The sequence below is a fragment of the Carassius carassius genome, chromosome 1 (genome assembly GCF_963082965.1).
Source record: "Carassius carassius chromosome 1, fCarCar2.1, whole genome shotgun sequence".
Taxonomy (NCBI): Eukaryota; Metazoa; Chordata; class Actinopteri; order Cypriniformes; family Cyprinidae; genus Carassius; species Carassius carassius.
This window is the reverse complement of record NC_081755.1, coordinates 28,917,168-28,938,596: the sequence shown is the minus strand read 5'-3', so window position 1 is coordinate 28,938,596 and position 21,429 is coordinate 28,917,168. Positions and strand designations below refer to the sequence as shown.

General features: G+C 37.7%; 1 protein-coding gene across 1 annotated transcript; it reads left to right on the top strand.

The window, feature by feature from the left end:
• Positions 1–881: 881 nt before the first annotated feature.
• LOC132144285 (ras-related protein Rab-40C-like) lies at positions 882–21,032 on the top strand. Its single transcript, XM_059555067.1, has 6 exons — positions 882–2,105; positions 9,425–9,485; positions 15,802–15,862; positions 16,120–16,197; positions 18,607–18,829; positions 20,175–21,032. The coding sequence occupies exons 1-6, from the start codon at positions 1,964–1,966 to the stop codon at positions 20,447–20,449; spliced, it is 840 nt and encodes a 279-aa protein (XP_059411050.1). The 5' UTR covers positions 882–1,963; the 3' UTR covers positions 20,450–21,032.
• The last annotated feature ends 397 nt before the right edge of the window (positions 21,033–21,429 follow it).

The window sequence follows — 21,429 nt, the reverse complement described above, 5'->3', positions numbered from 1 at the left end:
TATTTTGTCAAAATATTTTAATTATACTTTATATTATATAATTTGCATTATTTATTTATTATTAATTTACTGTATATCACAATATTTTAATTATACTTGTATTATTTATATAAACATTTTAATTATTTTTATATTAAATTATTAACAGTTCATATCACAATATTTGCTATTTATTTATTACAATTTAAGTATATAAGTTTATATTCCTTTTATATAAATATTTTAATTATTTTTTTTCAAAATATTAAAAAAATATAAACATATTTAATAACATTTTATATGAAATACTTAACATAGCTTTATTAGCTACTGTCCCCTTATTTTATTTATTTGTTTGTTTTTGGCCCTGTTTGTGATTTTAATGTGTGTATTGATAAGCAAAAATAACTACATTAAAAATAACTACAGAACTATGATGTTCAAAACTGTTGTCTAGGTAGGCACCTCTCTCTCTCTCTCTCTCTCTCTCTCTCTGTGTGTGTATGTGTGTGTGTGTGTGTGTGTGCGTGTGTGTGTACTTGTTTATGCTACATTGTGGGGACCCAACAGGGTAGTAAAACATGATTATTTTTTTTTACATATTCTTGGGGACCGGCCTGAGGTCCCCACAAAGGGAAAAATATAAAAAATAGTCTATTAAAAATCTGAAAGTGTAACGATGTAAACAGGTTTTCTGTAAGGGGTAGGGGATAGAAAATATCGTTTGGTCAGAATGAAAACAATAGAAGTCAATAGAACAATATGGAAAGTCCCCACAATTTACAGAAACAAACGTGTGTGTGTGTGTGTGTGTGTGTGTGTGTGTGTGTGTGTGTGTGTGTGTGTGTGTGTGTGTGTGTGTGTGTGCACGCGCGCGCGTGTGTGTGTGTGTGTAGGGGGAGGTACAGTCAGTCAGCAGAGCAGAGGTGAAAGCTCTGAGTGACAGTGTGTGTAATCTCTGTGAGAGAACATGAGACGAATTTGGATATCCGAGAGCATTTACAGCACAAGCAATAATATCCAGCGGCTCGGATTAGTTTTTAATAATCCCTCACCTCGCGCGCCTCGCCCCAGAGCCGCCTGATAACGTGCGCAGATCCCGCGACGCGACGCGCGAGCCTTCATCAATCTTTGTTATTCAGAGGAAAACAGAAAAGGAGCCATGACGCGCTAGCATAGGCTGCTCGAGCTAACCCAAGCGCGACTGTGCACATCCTTCTCGATTCCGTCAGCCTAACGTTTCTTTGTCACATTTCATCAGGAATATATTGTAATCGGCAGGAGTTTATGCTGGCCTAGAGCATTATGGTATGAAATCAATGTTATGCGCCTGTTGTTGACTCGCCAGGCTAGTAGCGTTAGCCGATGCTGTGTTACTTACTAACTTACGTCTGACTACAACGGATCTTCTTAATTGGATTTTAATTAGTTTTACGATAACAAATACACATTCTTATTAGTAATTTTGTCATAACCGTGCAGGTGGTTACTAACGTTAGATAAAATGGTAATGAGATTTTTTCTTTGTGTTGACAGTTTGGCATGCGCATGCTAACAGTGCACTAGCTCGATAACTCAGTTGCTTTTCTGTCACAGCAATAACTTGCCATGATGAGATAAACGTCTTTTTTGTTTTGTTTTTTTTACACGTCTTCTCTTCGTTTTTTATAATAACGATGATTTGAGCTCGTGTGAAGAAATGTAAACAACCTAGCTGTTCAGTTAGCCAGCCATTGAAGCATCTGTAGACTGATGTTATTTTAAGACTGAAAGCGTGAATACGACTGGACATTTTAAAGATTAAAAACACTTTTGGGTCTGGAATGGAAGGGAGGGAAATGGTTTGATTTGGCCTGTCTGCACCCTTTCAAAGATAGACCTGACACAAGATACTCGTAGAGCCCCAGAGCTCTGGAGGACTCCGAGAGGGACACACAGGTGTCTCCTGTCCTTTGCTCGGACTCTGGCTCTAATGTGAGCAGTCATGGGCACCCAGGGCAGCCCTGTCAAGAGCTACGACTACCTGCTCAAGTTCCTCCTGGTGGGAGATAGCGATGTGGGGAAAGGAGAGATCCTGGACAGCCTTCAAGACGGATCTGCTGAGTCTCCATATGCCTACAGCAGCGGTGAGTTAGTCAACACTTCCCACGCATAATTATCTTTATCTTTTGAAGGATGGTGTAGTGTTCACTATTGCCCAGTTAGATTGTTATATAAAAGCTGCACGTTTCCTGCTCAGTGGTTGTGACATACACTTCAGGTTTATTAGAAGAGATCCGATAATCGGTTTGAACAGTTTTTTTTATATTTTTTAACAGTATTAACCAACTTCAGTTTAATTGGCTATTGGTCCACAAATAAGTGGCACAGGGACGTTTTTAATTACTAGCCATTCATTTTCATGCAATGATTTATGCAAATTAAGTTTGCTTTATCACAAGTAAATCCGAAATTATTAGTAATAAAATATTTATTATGTAAATGATTGTTGTAGTACAATGATCAGTAAGTCATAATTTTGTAAAACGTATTAAATCATTAAAATCAAGTCATTGGATTAACCCATATTGTTTTTTTAATGAATGATAAGTACCCAATAACCAAATACTGTGTCTTGCTTGAGAATAAATGAAAGTGTTATTTAAAGAGTTGAGCAATTATCCAGTTATGATTATTATAATACATTCGGTAACCTCAAATCTGAATGCTGTTATTATTAAAGGTGTTCCCTTATTCAAATGGTACCTTTTTTATTTAGGTAACCTTTTTTACTCAAAAAATTTGAGATGAATATTGGTCAAACCTGTTATCAGTAGCTGTCTGTAGTTCTATGACGCTATCAAAAATAATATGTATTAGTATTGGTCATAAAGTCAATATTGATTGACTTAATTATTCCTCAATCTTTTCTGTATTAGTCAAGATTGTACAAGATGTTTTTGGTGAGTGTTGCAGTGCAGTGCAGCAGTCCCCCTCAGGATACAAGACACACAAAGTAAATATAACTTGGAGTGTGTTTGTATGTCTGATTTCTTTGAACAGGTCAGTACAGCACACCGTCAAGACCGGTTAAGCTCAAGCTTCTTTTGATTTGATTTATTTCACAGCTTTCCATTTGCTGTAATGAGATCATCCATGCTCTGTCATTAGGCTGAAGCCAGCGAGGGTATAGACCAATTATAGACCGATATGTCTTTCATATCCAAATGAGCCTTGTGTGTGCAGCGAACAGGAGCTGGGTTGCTCTTGTTCTGTCACATATGGGCTGCTGTTTATCTTGTCAGTTGAAACTTTAAGGGTACAGTGTGTGTTTTATGGGTGTGGGAGATCTCAGTGATGGCTCTTCTCTGAGATCTCCTGAGGGAGCTTGCTGGTCGTGCTTCAGAAGAGTAGCCTTGTACCATCACTCCGAATCAACACAGATGGCTCCACGATCTGTCCGTGGTTTCAGTGATGGTGAATTATCCTGCAGGCATATATATTTCCCAGAGGGAGATGCCATCCTGACGTGCTCAGATGGCTAAAATGTTGAAAGGCTTTTTTTAAAAAAAAAATGAATTATACATATAGGTTGTGTAGAGGAATTGGCAGTGTGCAAGGAGGAATATTAAAGCCTGATGAATAGAAAAGCTTCCTTTTTTGGTTTAACCTTCGTCTCATTCTATAAAACTGCGTTTACAATTTTTTTCCTTTTTTTAAGGAGGACGTGTGGTTTGTGTTAAGGATCTAGACTGGCAACCCCAAAGGTCATGGGCGTTTAACCCCAGTTCGTCTCAAGGGGACTGTCCCTATAATAAGTGTACTGTAACTTGCTTTAGATAAACGCATCTGCTAGATTACATTTCATTTTCGATTTCTTTCGAGTTCAGAGAAGCCTTGTTAAACTGCCTTATGCTGTCGTTTTAGATTGTGCAGTTTGTATTCACATAAATTGGGTCTTAGGTTGTTTGCGCTGGCTTTGAGTGGACGTCTGTAAATATTTAGAATCTAAAGTTGCAGATGCAGACATCTTGTTTGGCTGCTAGTGATCGGCAGACGGATTTGGCACAGACAAGCACAGTGGTAAAAACATGACCAGAGAGTGTTTTCCCTTTAGACAGTATTTTTCCTTTCCTTATTTATCTGTTCTGTTCTGATTGAGTCACTGACATGATAATGAAATAAATGTAAAATGCGACAAACTATATAATTGTGTATTGTTAGGACAGCATAATAAATGGGCGTGTTGACCTTTAAAAAGGAGGAGATGTTTCATTTATGCATTTAGCAGACGCTTTTATCCAAAGCGACTTACAGTGCATTCAGGCTAACATTAATATTAATATAAAATATTAATATTTTAATTCAGAAAGGACACTTCAAATTGATAGTGACAGTAAAGATATTGTTACAAAAAATATATTTCAAATATGTTCATTGTTCCTTTCATTTTTTTTTAATTATCAAGGAATCATGAAAAAATATATATCATGATTTCCACAAAAATATTCTCATATTAGAATGGTTGCTGAAAATTCAGCTTTATCATCACAGGAATAAATTACATTAATTCATTTTATATATATATTAAAATAGAAAACAGATATTTTAAATTGCAATAATTATTTACAGTTATACTATACTGTATTTTGATCAAATAAATGCAAACTTGGTGAGCATTAGAACTATAAAATATATATATATTTTGATGAGTAGTATACAGATCTTGATATTCTGCACGTGTACTAGGAGATGTATATACCTTCCCATATCCTCTTTGCTTTGTTTGGTTAATTATTGCTGACAGGACCATGAAACCTTTTAAAGTCATCATAGAGACAATTAGAAACCAGAATTTAAATGTTTCCATTTCAGCTTATGTCATGTTGATCATTTAGTATATTAATGGATTTTTGTGGTTGGTAGTTATTTTTGGTAGCCACCTGGTGTCAATATTAAATTAAGGATGGGTCATGGTGGTTGGCTGCAGACAGTCAGTTGATTAGTGAGTAACTCCATTATTTACGGGAAGTCGTGGCCTAATGGTTAGAGAGTCGGACTCCCAATCGAAAGGTTGTGAGTTTGAGTCCCGGGCCGGCAGGAATTGTGGGTGGGGAGAGTGCATGTACAGTTCTCTCTCCACCTTCAATACCACGACTTAGGTGCCCTTGAGCAAGGCATCGAACCCCCGACTGCTCCCCGGGCGCCGCAGCATAAATGGCTGCCCACTGCTCCGGGTGTGTGCTCACTGTGTGTGTGTGTGTTCACTGCTCTGTGTGTGTGCATTTCGGATGGGTTAAATGCAGAGCACGAATTCTGAGTATGGGTCACCATACTTGGCTGAATGTCACTTCACTATCTTGGGTTTTGACATCTTTAGTGGCAGTGCTTTATTTAGTATGCTGGTAGCGTACTTTAGTTGTTTAGACTCTCACAGAAATGTGCTTTTTTTAAAAAAAAGTGTTTTTTAGGACTTCATGTCAAGTTAAATTGTCCAACTTTTAAAAATGCATCTCGAGATTAATTTTTTTTGCTCTGTGACTAAATGTTTATGAATCTAGGAACCTTGCGTGTTTTATTTATGATAGTTTATTTTTCCCCCAAAAAATCTCACGTTAGACTAGGCTGCTTATATTTGATCAAAAATATTTTAAAATGAATATTATTACAATTTGAAATAACTGTTTTATGTATTGATATATTTTAAAATGTAATATATTTCTATTAAAATACAGTGACTTGGAGTTTAAGTAACATTTCTTATAAATGTTTTTTGTCAAAACTTTGATACATTTTTTCAGGATTCTTTGATGAATACAATGATCAAGAGATCAATGCTTATTTGAAATAGAAATATTTTGCAACATAAATGTCTTTAATGTCACTTGACTTTTCATCAATTCAATGCATCGCTGTAAGAAACGTGTCTAATAGCAATCAACTTGATAGCAGACTGCTCAGAAAGGGCTTCCTTAAAGGGATAGTTCAGCCAAAAATGAGAATTGCCATCATTTACTTATCCTCATGTCATTCCAAACCTCTATGACTTACTGTAATCTGTGGAACATAAAAAGACATTTTGAAAAATGTCTGTTTTTTTTTGTTGTTGTTGTTGTTTTTAGTCCACAAAGTGGAAGTCAACATTCAAACGTCTTATTTTTGTACAGAAGAAAGACAGTCATACAGGTTTGGAACAACACAAACAATAAATTATATCGGAATTGTAATTATTGGAAACTATTCCTTTAAGACCAATTAGTTGTCCATTTTGAAAATATGTAGCACTGCCCTAGTCCAGGTACAAAACCACTGCTATAGACTTCCCCCTCATTGTAGTTATAGTCAGAGTTTCCATTAGTACTTTAACCAGAATGAGGCCTAAAGTCTCAGCCTTGAAGTTAAACCCAAAAGTTATTTGGAATGTGTTATTTTGAACCAAACCTTTAAACCCTCAAAAAGACATCATGACACTGCTCTCACTTAGTGAAAAGCCAGCATTCACAGTTGATTGATTGATTGATGTTTATTTCAAACCTGCATTCTAATTTTCTCACAAGTTCTTCTCCTTCTGATGACTGATAAAGTGCTGATCAGATATGGAAGTCAGAGTTATGTTGTATGCAGTTTAAACACACACACAAGCTCATGTTGAAATGCATGGTCTCAGTGAAACCAGCTTTTCTACCTTTCTCAGCCTCAGGCATGTTTGTTTCATTGCTCTCATATGCTTGCAGTCTTTGAAAAATTTCCCTCAAAATCAGACGCACCCTGTTCTAGCTCACCAGCGTAGCTTGGCACGTTGCAATTTACAGCGTCTAAATATGTCATAAAATAAACCCAACAATGAGACACAAAGACATGCTCTGAAAGCAAAGGCCTCCTGCAATGCAAAAAATCTAACGTCACTACATTCTCCAATTGAAAACATTTTTTGTTTCCTCTGTCCATTGATAATAGGCTATTTAAATCAAGTTAAACATGCCCATACATGTCCCTGTCCACTTGGTCCCTCTCAGGTGTCCTCAAGTTCTGGAACCTGAGATGATAATTACACCGTAATGCCCTTGTCAGGCCGTGTATCCAAGCCATCTGCCCATACAATTACCCAGAACGAAGGAGGAGAGATGCTAGAGGAAGAAAGTGTGATGCTCCCTTGGCTTGATGTGCTGTCCTGCTTGAGAGCAAAGCTTTTGCAGAATGGAGAGCAGCAGGAAATCAGCCCCAGTGGTTCTTTTTAAGTGCGAGCCATTTTCCCTCTTGTTACATTCTCTTGTAGATGTTTAATAATGGAGGGCCGCAGAAGTCTGAGGGCTCAGAAACGGCTGACATTCACTAGTCAGGAGATCTTATGCTGCCTGTGTAGCTTAGCTTGAGAGACGTGTTCTGTTTCAGAGTCATCAAAGCTTTACGAAGTATCTTGGCCGTCCCATCTTTCCCCTTCCTTTTCTCTATTTAAAGCCACAATTAATCAAAATAATGAAAGACTGAAAAGGCTCCAAGCTTTCTTATTCGTTTTGCTAATAAACATTCTACCTTTTTTTAATATGGTTTCACAGTGAGAAATTGCAATAGTAATACTTGCTTTAATTTTTATTTAGTAAAAGCATTATAACCACATTGATTTTCAATCGTTATTTTTATGGTAAATATTGTGATTCGTTCTCTTCCCTAATTCATGCAGCCCTACTGTGTCCCCTCTTTTATGACATGGCAGGAAGAAAACAGCAGATATTGTAATGGAATAGACAACAGAAGGGTGCGACTTTGTTTTGGCCTCTAATCAGAGAGGAACAAAGTTGATTTCCTTTTTAGAACTGATGTTCCAGAGGAAGCAATGGCCAAAACCACTCTTGTTATGATGAATAAACTCTCCCCACTACTGTTATTGTTGCTTAGTAAGATTTTTATGAATTTATACAAGGCATGTGACAGTGTGATACGTGCATCTTCCCAAATTAGTAATGAGAATCATTTATAAATCTGCTGCTGTCAACAAAAAGAAGTACTGAGGACTCCCTGTGGGTTTCCGTCAAGATAAAAGCTCCATCAACATTTAGAAATGTTAGTATTGTTATTTTACTGTAAGTAAGTCGATAATAATGATGATAACAAGTACAATAGCTCTATTAATACATTTATTGTAACATTCACACAGTGTTCAGACTGGGATCTGTAATATTTTCTAATGTTTTAAAAGAATTCCCTTCTGCTCAGAAAGGCTGCATTTATTTGCATGCCTGGTTCAAGAAGGGGGTCTCAGAAATGACCTCAATATTGTTTTACTAACTTATTGATTTGAAGTTAAATAGTTCTTTGTTGGTATAATGTCTGCTAGAATGTTAAAAACTGTTCAGTGTTAAATAAATATTTTTAAATTATTGTTTTGTATTAGTGTACAATGTTTAAAAATAATAATTCTTTATTCAATGTAGTGCCCATTTCATTCATTTAACATTTAATATTAGAGGCATATAAGTTATTTGACCTTTTTTTTTTTCTTTAAGTGACGCAATAGTTACTTTCCCTGGTAATTGGTTACTTTTATAATGATGTAACTCAGTTACTATTTGTGAGAAGTAACTATTAACTATAACTTACAGTTACTAGTAACTTGCCCAACACTGCACTACAATGCTGCTTCTGCCGCCTCGTACAATAGATTTACACTTTGAATTAGGTAGTCTGTCATCAATGACAGTAGCTCATTGAAAAATGATGGAAAATGCCCTTCATTGTGTTTGCACTAATAAATGCTGCTGCCTGCCAGCTGCAATCATCAATAAAACGTTGTTCCATGTTTCTTTCTCTATCCTCATAAATATAATTATTGCAAAAATTCTTGAAATATCGTGATATAATTTTGAGGTTATATCACCCACCCCTAGTGCCAAAAGATGATCCACTGAGACAAGTGCTTTTGGCATGGTAGATATTACAGGCACTGGCCTGTATGAAAAGAGACGCTGTGAGCCTTTGTTAGAGACAGAGCTGTGTATTAAAATGCAAAAGAGGCTTGAATGCTGACCTGCTGTGAAGCGCCCGAAAATGCAGATATTTCAATTCAGTTGATAGAGCCCGTACTGTGTTGATCTTTTTCGTTTTATGAATGATAAATGTAGATAAGCAGTCAAGGTAATCGCCTTATGGGAAGCGTCCTGGACACATTTCAGCTATGATAGCATTAGGTAACAGCAGATTGGTTGCAGCTGTCAAGCTTTCCACTGAATGTGCACAGTCACTATCAAGATGGTCATTTCAGCTTTAGTGCCTTCTAATGAATGGAAGAATTGGCTGAGAATTAAATTAGGTAGTACACCAAATGCAGTCACGCTGACAGCCGAAGCTTTTCGAGTTCCCGATCCTGTCCAGAGTATTTTTCTTTTCAGTAGACAGCTTTGTGTGATGTCTGATGGCAGACAGACTGTTATGTGTTTTATCTAAGTGTTCTCGGTCTCTCATTCTGTAGGAATCGACTACAAGACCACCACAATCCTGTTGGATGGGCGGAGGGTGAAACTAGAGCTTTGGTAAGTGGATCACAACTGCTGTTTTGTTGTTCCCCTCAAGACATAACAGTGCCTCACGGTCTTAAAGCACGAATCCGTCACTATTAAAGGGTTAGTTCACCCAAAAATTTAAATTAGCCCATAAATTACTCTCAAGTCATCCTAGGTGTATTTGACTTTCTTCTTTTCCAGTCATCAGGAAACATAATATAGGAAAATCATACATTTAAGATTTATTTTCTAAATCATTTCTAGATCTTATTATAAAATTATGTTTCTATTATGTTTGTTGTTGAAATATAATTTACACAGTGGCTGTAAAAGCTTTTCATAAAAGATTTATATAAACATAATAGACATTGTACTAGACATAATTACATGAACATTACAGGTTAAGCAAAATATAAGGAATACCTAGGCTATACGGTATAATACAGTGCATAGATTGAACAAAAAACTCTTCTCTAGATGTTATTCCTCTCACAAACTGATGAACTGTGGATGCTGAATGACTTTCTGAGGTAAATGTGACTCTTTTCCACGGTTGAGATCCTGATTACATGGGACATGATACATATTAATAAGTAGTTTTTTTTTCAACATACTTTCTGATGTTGCTATATTCTAATGTATTTGTGTGTGTGTTGTGTTATAAGTAGTAGTGAAAAGAAAGCTCTTTTTACTCTTTTCATGTTCTGTGCTGCCTGTTAAACTAAATTTCTTGATAAAATGGACAGAATTTGAAAGATTTCTTTCAAAAGTAACTATCTACAAATTTTCAGTATGAATATTTGTACCATTATATATATACACACACACACACCCACACACACACACACATATATATATGCAGTCAAACCAATTTATTCAAAACACTTTCACCATTTCTCACATTATCACAGTTTATTTCTTTAGTTAAGAAAATGGTAATAAAATGTGACAAGAACTCAGGGTTAAACTGTGTCAGAACAAATTTATCTTGATGATGTCAGAAAACTTTGATAGAAAGGTGTGTAATGAAGTAGGTTGAATAGTTGTCAGCTGTTAAAGTTTAGTACACAATTAGATAATACTAGGTATGTAAATGATTAATCGATTATGGGTTAATTGTCGATAAGAGATTGATCGATTAAGGCTGTCGATGGTCGGTTAACTGATTTAACGTTGGGCTGCGTGCGGCTCATGAGCAGAACATGTGCGAGCGGCTGTGAGTGACGGTGACCGTATATAAATGCATCATCATTAATTCACAATGTACTCCTTTAAAATATTCTTGTTTGCCGTAACCCGACCGACCCTGTTAATTTAGGACCGACTCAATTTTTTTTTTTTTTTTGCTTTTAGTCCGACCAACTTGCCGATTGTAAATTTGTGTTAAGACCGACCAATTATTTTTTTTACTCTTCAAACTACTAATGCAAAAGCAATAAAATAATATTAATTATATTTAAGTAACTACTGTAAATATATAAATTTTCTAGGCCTACATACAAACGAAGGCTATCTTCCTTAATTAAAAAAACCCTGTGACGTCTATAACGTATGTCACACTATGCCTTCGCTTCGTCTCAGACTCTCACTCACTGTCAGAGTCAACGGTTCGCGCTTGTTAATGATGGCTGCGGCTGCAGTAAACTAAATGTTTGCGGTCACTGTTCAAAGTCAAACGGGTTTGGGCACCATAATACATCTAAAACATTCATTAAAACAGCTCGACACCGCTTTAACTCGGCACGAAGTTCTGGAAAAACTGTGCCCAGATCTTTTCCCATCCCTTCTCCCGTCTAGTCTAAAACCGTGACCGTGTCGACTGTCACTATGTTCGAAAATCAATTGCACGAATCGATTGGACTAGGGCTGCAACTAACGATTATTTTGATAATCGATTAATCTGTCGATTATTTTTTCGATTAATCGGTTTATGTACTTATGTTTTAGTTTTTTCCATTTTTTCCCCAAGTAAATTATTAATAAATGGTCTTTATCATTCAGCATAGATTTAAGAGATTATATATGTCATATCCTTATCAAAAATATACCTGGAGTTGTTTTATTGTGTTAGTAATTCTTTTGTTGAACTCTTCTGCAATCAGAACACTGACCCATACTCTAGCAAATTTCACAAGGAGATTTCAAATAATGTTTTCACCGTGGCAGTCCTTAGAGCTCCTAAAGTAGTTTAACATCCTGAACAAAGCTTATTAAGGAATCTTTCAGAACATATTTTCACGAAGAATAAGGATAAAACAGAATAAAATTGCAGTGCATTGTATTTTATTATTTACTGGGAAACAGCTTTATAGCTTTTGCTGTGAAATTGTAAACAATCCTTCAAAAAAAGTGCCAATGGCATGAAACCTGAATGGAACTCACAATTTAAAGTAAAATCCATCAGAAGGTTGTCCAGAAAAAAAATGGGACACACACAAAAAACCTGCTGTGTGAAAAAGAGCAGTGAATACTTAGAAAAAAAAAGTGCATTTCAAATATCTACATTTACCTCTCTCATTCAGTCATAATTAGGCTGCACGACTGAATTTTGAACTGGTAAACGACAAACTGATCACAGAACATGTTTGTAAAGCTTTAAATGTTAACTGTTAAAAAGCAATGTTATCAGCTTTTACGACTAAACATTTGCAAACAACATTGTACTGGAGAATCTGCACAAATGAAAGTCTTAGGGGCCGTTCACATATCGCGCCTAAAACGCTTCTTTCCAAAGCGCTCGCGCAGAAGCGCCCCTGAGGCGTCTGCCTTTGCTAAGCAACCTCCTTGCTCTCTCCTTGAAGACGCGGAAATTTCAGCAAAGGATAAATGGATTTGTAGCTCAAAAAAATCGCTTGCAGTAGCTCTGCTACTAAATTTATTTCAAAATGGAAATCCATATACAACTATGATCAGCTGTTCCTTTCATCTTGACTGAGCTTTTAACGTTGTTACGGGAAAGGATGAAGCTGATTGGTTAGTTCTTTCCACATGACCCGCGGTGCGGTTGCGGCATTCTGAAAAGTTTAAATGTTTTTAACTCGATGCGGTGCGGTGTTGGAAATAACGAACCTGAGCGCGCAAAAGACGCGATATGTGAACGTCCCCTTAAACAGTGCAGTAGTGCAGGTTACTCTTCTTTTTTTAAAGGCTCAATGTAAAGTACTCCCACATCACGCTGAATGCTGCAGACATAGACATCATATGATGTCTATGGCCGCAGAGACGCTGCTCGGGAAGCACGTGACATAAAACAAGGCCAGCTATTGGCTATTCGCTACTTCTCCTGTTGTACTGGCTGAGTAAAACCTCCGGTGGCTCATTACTGCCACACTTTGGTCACCGCAGATTTGAAATATGCACGAAATGAGCCGCTTACGGCAAATAAAAGTTATTTAGCAACGAATCGATGACTAAATTAGTTGACAACTATTTTAATAATCGATTTTAATCGATTAAATCGATTCGTTGTTTCAGCTCTAGATTGGACCAACCAACACAAGTTTCGAAAACGAAAATAGGAAATTGATTTTAATGACCTTCTCTCGGAGCGCGTCCAGGTTTTTGTTTTTTTGGAGCGCGTCCAGCTTTTTTTTGGAACACGCATCACACAGCAGCTGCAGCTTCGGACACACGCATAACAGCAAATAATACTTCTGCACACGGTTTCTCTTTTTACAACAGAAATGTGAATTAATTTTATTCCGACTAAAACCCCATTAATTCAAGTGAGAAAGCGTTTTGTGTGTGTTGTGTGTGGCTTTTGCACATCCTGCCATGCAGCCAATTGATGCATTTTGCAGCATTATGGTTAACGATTAATCAATTAATTGATCGTTAATTTAAACGACAACCGATCAATCGATATTTTACATCCCTAGATAATACCAATTTAGGTCAACCAATTACTAAGCAATGCTTCATTTTGTTGAGTCTTTACTGTAAAAGGGCCAAATTAGCTATTAAAGAAAAACACTTAAGCAAAGCATGGTGAGGTCAAAGTGTCTGAATAATCTTTGGTCGCAAATTTTTATTAGGTTTACTCGTAGTCCACTGTATGAAGAATTTTCGTTTATACTATGTTACAGATTACTTTATTTTGCTATCCTCACTTATCAGCTAGTAAAAAAAAGAAAAAATATTGTCTGAATAATTTCTCTCTTTGTATGCATGAAGAAATGTACATTAAACACATAATTGCAAGAGCTCATAACTCATCAAGTAAACATTCCATTAAGGAGGCTAAGAAATCTCAAGCGTCGAGCCCACTTTCTGTTATACATCCATTAAAGCATTTAGCCACTTCCCCAGAGAGAAAGAAAAGTTTCCTAATCAGGGAGGCATTGGAGTGTAAGACAGCAGAATTACACATTATGAAGACAAACAACAAGCTTATTAGCGTTAACACACACTGTGGTAAGAGCCTGTGGAGCAATTCTCCAAACCCTTGAGGAAATTCCCATGTAATGTCTGCTGTAATGTGCTGGGCTATATAATGCAATGCTTTATAGTAATTGGGCTTCTTACTGCATATAGAGTCTCTCCACAGGGCTTTAATCTCAACCTACACATATCAGGTCTTTTATTGTCATTCTATACATGTTGCCACATAAGAATGAAATATGTACTCAGGACCAGCAGCGTAAAAAAGATAGTTAACATACAGTATACATAAAATAATTAAAACATAATTTAATAACCTACAACATTTAAAAAATAACTTTGACCTAAACAAGACACCTGATACCTAAAAAGTACTCCTTCTATAATAAATAATTAATCAGAAATTTGAAACAATTTTAAAAGCAATCCCTAAGGCAGTGAATTCATGATTCTCACAGCCTCTGGGAAGAAGCTGCATTTCAGTCTTTTTGTTCTGGCTTTAACGCTTCTTAGCCTCCTGCCCGAGGGGAGTGGATTGAAGAGTTTGTTTGCCGGGTGGGTGGAATCCTCCATAATACAGGATGCTCTGCTTCTGCACCTGCTGGTGTAAATTCCCTCAAGAGAGGGTAGGCTGCTCAAAGTTATTTTTTGGGCCGATTTGACCACCCTCTCCAATTTCTTCTTGTCAGCAGCAGAACAATTTCCGTACCAGGCAGTGATGGAAAAAGTGAGTGTACTCCCCACCACACACCGGTAAAAGGCTAGCAGAACTGGAGTCCCAAGACCAGCCCGCTTCAACCTCCTAAGAAAATAAAGGCGTTGTTGAGCCTTTTTTATAATGCTGGCTGTGTTGATGGTCCATGTTAAGTCATTGGAAATGTATATTCCAAGATACTTGATGTTTGAGACCATTTCCACAGCTAATCCACCAATGAACAGGGGAGAGGGGGTGTAGCTTCTCCTTCTAAAGTCCACGACAATTTCCTTCGTCTTCCCCACATTAATGCAGAGGTTATTTGCTCTGCACCAGTCCTCGAGTTCTTCCACCTCCTGTCTGTAAAAGGACTCGTCGTCATGGGATATCAAACCCACCACATATCTTTGCTAATGCACGTTTCAGAGATCTCAGGTATACCTGATGAGCTCTGTAATGTGACTGTGGAAGTGCAGCACCAAGCAGCTTTCCCAAGAGTGGGTTCAGCCCCACAACTTCAAAAATGCAGCTGCCATTTAGACTTTTTTTATGTAGATTTATTCCACCCCATTACAGGCAGATTAACTGTGTGAGAAACTTCTCACTGATAGAGAGTGTAGGCAGCTGGAAAGGTTATTTGTGTGCGGGCGTGCCACAGTGGAAAACTCGTTTTACTAGCCTGTGACGCCAACACAAGTGCCTGAGTCATCTTGTATTTGGGTTAGCTCTAAACTCAGCGTCCATTGTCCATTTCAAACACATAGCTTTGTTCCAAAATATAGTGAGCCGCCTATCTATTTACTTCCTGCATAGGCTGCTGCCTTTTAAGGGAGCATTGTAACTGAAATAGAACCTCTTAAGTGACCGATTTGGAACGCTTTTCATAGGCAGCAACTCCCAGTGCTACATATTTAGTGCTGAAGCATTTTTGATGTTAGCTTGTTAAGTTAATGCAGTGCTCCTAAAAGCATAGGAAATGTATAGCACATTAATAATGTATTTTTATTTAAGATTTTCTCATATTTAGTTTGTCACAGTGAATTCTGGTATTTCCTTCTTTGCGAAGGAATTAATTGTGGCCTATTCTTAAAAGGCAGCATAATTTAGATGGCCACCTTTTGGAACAGCTTTCACATTATAAATTCACTTATGATGCCTTAAAATGCTATGAAAGAGTGTTTTGAAACAGAGCTCATGTACCAAGCTGAACTGTAGTATTTAGCGGTTGTTTGCTGTGTGATTTTGTCCTGACATGTCTTTGTTTGCTTCCAGGGACACTTCGGGACAAGGCAGGTTCTGCACCATTTTCCGGTCGTACTCCAGGGGAGCGCAGGTAAAAGCACTCTTAGTGTTCGAGTTTCACCCAAGAGCTTTGCTGAAGGCAAAAAAAGGGACATGAATGACATACTGTTTGCATAACTTACTAGGATATACCAATATGTTTATATAGTTTGGTTCAAAAGTCTGAGTCCAACAAGAAGAAAAGAAATCACTAGTGGGCTTGGAGTGTTTTGCGTGGTGCCGTGAACGTCCCTCTTCACTGCATGAACAGGATACCAGCTAACAATACATGTTGTTTGTCCTCTACAGGGGATCCTGTTGGTGTATGATATCACCAACCGCTGGTCGTTTGATGGGATAGACCGCTGGATCAGGGAGATTGATGAGGTAACATTAAGCTGCTCCTTATGATAACAGGAAGTGATATCACTAATATACAAATAGTCCTTTAGGCTATAAGTTTGAGACTGTCAGATAGATGTCCCTGCTTTACTGCATGCATGTTTAATCTTAAAAGAGTTATGTTCAGTATTACAGCAAGTTGAACCCAGACTCACAGCATACAGTGTCACTGTTACTGTCCTTTCCTTTCCTCCCCCGTTCTTGTAACTGTGTTTGATATCCAGAGAGGATGTCCTCTCTTACTACAGCCCCATTTTTTTAGGCTACTCTGTTACGGTCTCTTCCTTCCTTCCTGGTTTGAGAATTGTGTGTTCTTGTGTATATTCAAGTGGAAATGTGTGGATATCTGTGCTTGGGGAGTGTGTGTTTGTTGCATGGCTGAAGATTTCTTCACACAAAGAGCTGCAGAAAGCACAAACCGCACATATGACGGAAAGAGGGAGCGTGCTGTATTAGTTGGCAGCAGAGACTTCAACTTGAGGACTTTTGATCTGCTTTGGTAAATATTAGAATACTTGAGGCTCTGCTTTGACTTTGCAGCATTTAGTTGAGTCAGACTTAAGCTGATGATTCACAGTGAGTCATTTCATTACAGAATGAGCTTTGACCTTGCTGAGCTTCGGAAGGGTGCAGGGTGCAGTTCAGTGCTTTGCTCCGTAAGCTTCGAATTAGTGTAGGGAGGAACCTTTTAAGATCTCTTGAGACATTTTAGGTTTATATTAGTGCTGTCAAACGATTTATTGTACCCAAAATAAACATAATGTATGTGTGTGTTCTGTGTATATTTATTATTTATTTATAAATACACACATACAGTATATATTTTGAAAATATTTATATGTATTTATTTATATACATAATTTATATTATAAATATTTTTTATATGTAAACAACACTTTTTTTTCTTAAATATATACATGCATGTGTGTGTATTTTTATATACATATTGAATTTAAACTGAAAAAAAAAAAACCTTATTTTGGATGCGATTAATCGTTTGACAGCACTGGCTTATAGTTATGTTCACAAAATATTTACACTAGCGTTCAGAAGTTGGTGTAAGAAAAGTCTCTTCTGTTCACCAAGACTGCATTCAGTGTCACATGATCTGTCAGGAGTCATTCTAATACAATGATTTGATGCTCAAGAAGCATTTCATATTATCAATGTTGAAAAAAAATGTGCTGCTTCATATTTTTGTAGAAACTTTCAGGATTCTTAAAAAGTTCAGATGATTGCATCGTGGTGTCCCTCCCACCCCCTCATCCCATTTCCATGTTTGGAAAAGAAATAAAGTGTACTAACGAACCCCTAAAGGCAATAAATAGCCTACCAGATGGGACAATAAGAAAAATATTTCAATAATTCCTAATACAATTATATCGTTGGGTAATTATACTGTATATATTAATTGCTGGCATCAGGGAGCCGCTAGCAAACGGCTAACCATGTCCTTTTAGTGGCTCCGTAGAATACGTTATTATTTGTTTTCCGTGCCTTTTCTGCATACGGATTCAGGCTTCGGGCACACAGCGTAGCCCCGCCCCCCGATGTCATCATCCATCTCGGTGTTTCACTGTAGACATCGTCTGATGCCAATTTGGTAGACATCGCCCGACCCTAATAAAACGTTCAACATTATACACTCACTGACAGCTTTGATCATTTTAATGCATCCTTGCTGAATAAAAAGTATTAATCTATTTAAAAAAAAAACACTTACTGACCCCATACTGTTAAATGGTTGTGTAGATATATTTTTCCATGTATATTACTAGCATATACATTTGTTTTAATTTTTTATTGGTGCCAATAATCTACCATTATTAATATGTATTCTTCAGTAATAAATAATCATAATTCATCATTTAAAAAATTTAACCATATATTACTAATACATAATATAATACAATAATAAGATAACATTTTTTAAAATGAAGTCCTAAAAAGCAAAATTAGTCAATTTGTTTTTAAATGTAAAAATACATTTTGGCCACATTGTAATGCACAGTATTCATTTTTTTAAGGTTTCCTTTAAAATTTGCTATAGATTACATTTAACGGTTATTAATGATTAGTGTTTTCAATGATTAAAGGAATGAGCATAATTTTTCAATATCCGATATCAACTAATAACTGATATGAAGAGATTCACTGTTTGAAGAATAAGATTTGAGACTTGACTGATTTTATTCGAATCCACTTGCGGCTGCTCAGTAGAGCTCCTGGAGATTGCCGAGTGCTCTTTTCTCTGTGGACTTGAGAAAGGCACAGATATGACAGGCCTCAGTGAATAAATAAATGAGACAGGCCAGCTGTGACACTGTTTGTGGATTTCTCCGGTCCTCCCATCCCCCTTTTGTAACCCACTTTCTTGTCTCTGTCTTTCCTCAGCACGCACCAGGTGTACCCCGTATTCTTGTGGGTAACCGGCTGCACCTGGCGTTCAAGCGACAGGTCCCCACAGAACAGGCACGAGCATACGCAGAAAAGAACGGCATGACGTTTTTTGAAGTGAGCCCTCTCTGCAACTTCAACGTCATCGAGTCGTTTACAGAGCTGTCGCGCATCGTGCTGATGAGGCACGGCATGGAGAAGTTCTGGAGACCCAACAGAGGTGAGGCTTCCTCAAGCTTTAATACACCAACATCTCTTCACTTTGAAGAACTGGTGAAAAGGTCCATTCTTTCTGCTATTTTAGATGGTAATCCCACAATCACAGTGGAAATCTTTGGTTTCAGCCTTCTGGGGGATGCAGGAAAACTGGCATGATCAGCATAGCTTTCCATTAGCATAGAAAACCACACTGTATGTCGCCCAGAGCCGCATAATTAGAGGCAGAAGGCTTTCAGAGAAGCACGTCTTTCTCTGTCTGTTTCCACCATTATGTGGGGTTTTCCCATGAGACCTCGCAGTGCCTCAGACGAGCTGTTTAGCAGAAGCAGCGTCCTGCAGTTCTGAGAAAGGGAAGCACTTTTCAAAATGGCAGCGATTTACACTCTGTATTGCTCTCCTCGGCTGTTCATGCAGGAGCAGAAAAGATTGTATTCTGTTCAAAGGTTTGGGGTCTCAAGAGTTTTGTTTTTTGAAAGAAATGTATACTTGTATTCAGCAATGGCAATTTAAATTGATCAGAAGTTTCAGATATTTATAACACAGAAGTTAGAGAATATCAGTTACAGAAGATTTCTATTGCTAATAAATGTTTTATTTTTTTTTCTGTTCAAAGAATCTACAAGTTATTAAGCAACACAACTTTTTTTATAATTGATGATGATATTAAATGTTGCTTGAGCAACAAATTGGCATATTAGAATGATTTCTGAAGGATTATGTGCCAAGAATAAATTCCATTTGAAAATATTTCATTTGCATTTTAAAATGTTAATTGTAATAATGTTTCACAATATTATTTTTACTGTACTTTTGATCAAACAAATGCAGCATTAGTGAGTGTAAGATATTTCTTTCAAAAACAATAAACAGTATTGACCCCAAACTTTTGAATTATATTATCATTTCATTATATTGTTGAAGGCTTGCTAACAGCACCATGTGGTTTTTTTGCTAAACATACCAAATGTCTTTCCCAGAGGTTTTTCTTTGTAGATCACTTTCTAACACGTTAACTAATATTCCCTTGTCAGGCTTCCCATGTGAATCTCATTTGCATTCGACTCCATCTGAACAGAAATGAAGGCAGCGTGTTAACATCTGCTGAGGGAGTGCTGAATAATTTAAAACATTCTCATTACTTTTGTAAAGAGAATAAAAAATGATCTCAGCATGCAGATGCATGGAGGCAGCTACTGTTGAATCTCTGAAACATCACATGCTTAATTCTATAGTTTTTATGGTTTGATTATGTAAACATTCAGTTTGGTTCTGATCGCCTTTGCCTTGTAACTCAAGTGTGTGTGTGTGTGTGTGTGTGTGTGTGTGTTGTCTTTATTTCATTGCAGTTTTCAGTCTGCAGGACTTGTGCTGCCGTGCCATTGTGTCCTGCACCCCTGTGCACCTAATCGATAAGCTGCCGCTTCCTGTGGCCATCAAGAGCCATCTGAAGTCATTCTCCATGGCTAACGGCATGAACGCCGTCATGATGCACGGACGGTCCTACTCACTAGCGAACGCCGCCGGAGGCAGCAAAGGCAACAGCCTCAAACGCTCAAAATCCATCCGGCCGCCTCAGAGTCCGCCCCAGAACTGCACCAGGAACAACTGTAAGATCTCCTAGCCTTCGGGCAAGCTCCCTTGCCTTACATAACACTCAGGTGCACACGGACAAACACACGAGGAAACCGACACAGGGCTGGGCCGATGAGGCGACAGAGGTGTGGCACCTCCCGGGGAGAGCAGGATGTGAACACTTCCTGCTGCTACAGACAGCTACATTTCTCCCCTCACATTGTTGCAGTACAGTTGATTCCTCACTCACAGGTCGTGAATAAAAACAAACCCTTCATCAGACTCTGATTTCGTTGCAGTGACCACCGACAGCATGTTTCCTACCGCGCTAGCGCCCTCTACTGGAGAGTTCATGCTGCTTTAACCCTGCGTTGGCTGAGAGGCCTCGTTTTGAAGTTGTTTTATGGGCTTATATTCGGCTTTAGTTGTTGCTCATCCTGCTTATCCTCCGTGCTCTGCATATGGTGTTCCTCTTTTTTTGCTCTTTTTAGGTACCTGTTCTCCCTGCAAAAGCTGAAGTTCCTCGGACACATGGTCTTGCATACTTCCAACAATGAAAGAGGGCTGATGCGAAATGACATGTAGTGCTTACGTATGAACCGATGTATTAAAAATGTGATTTGCACTGCCAATTGGTGGTCTGTGAATTTGCCGGCCGTTTGCACAATGACTGTTGTTGAATGTGGACTGTGGGACCACTAGGCTGAGCGCGTCGGCACAAGCATTTCCAGACTACTTATGTTCCCAATCTTTCCTCACTGAAGATCCAGAAAATGGTGTTGAGTCAGATCGGTCTTCTCTTTAAACACGGATTACAGGAAATTTCTCCTCAGGGGACAGTATTGGCAAAGGGTATTTTGTCTTCGTTTACTCTCGGCTTCTCCTCGCTTTCTCTGTTTTGCTTTTTCCGGCATGCCTTGTGGGATTATTTGTCATATTTACAATAGTTTAAAGATTATACTGTAATTACCTCTCTTCTCATGTCCAGAATTCAATACCACAACTGCCTTGCAGCCCGAGTTTCTCACT

Bases quoted from the DNA above. Each gene is read 5' to 3' on its own strand.
- LOC132144285 (XM_059555067.1), top strand. From the start codon at position 1,964: ATGGGCACCCAGGGCAGCCCTGTCAAGAGCTACGACTACCTGCTCAAG. The intron at 9,486-15,801 runs GTAAGTGGATCA...GTTTGCTTCCAG, and splicing joins AGGGTGAAACTAGAGCTTTG to GGACACTTCGGGACAAGGCA. The intron at 15,863-16,119 runs GTAAAAGCACTC...TGTCCTCTACAG, and splicing joins CGTACTCCAGGGGAGCGCAG to GGGATCCTGTTGGTGTATGA.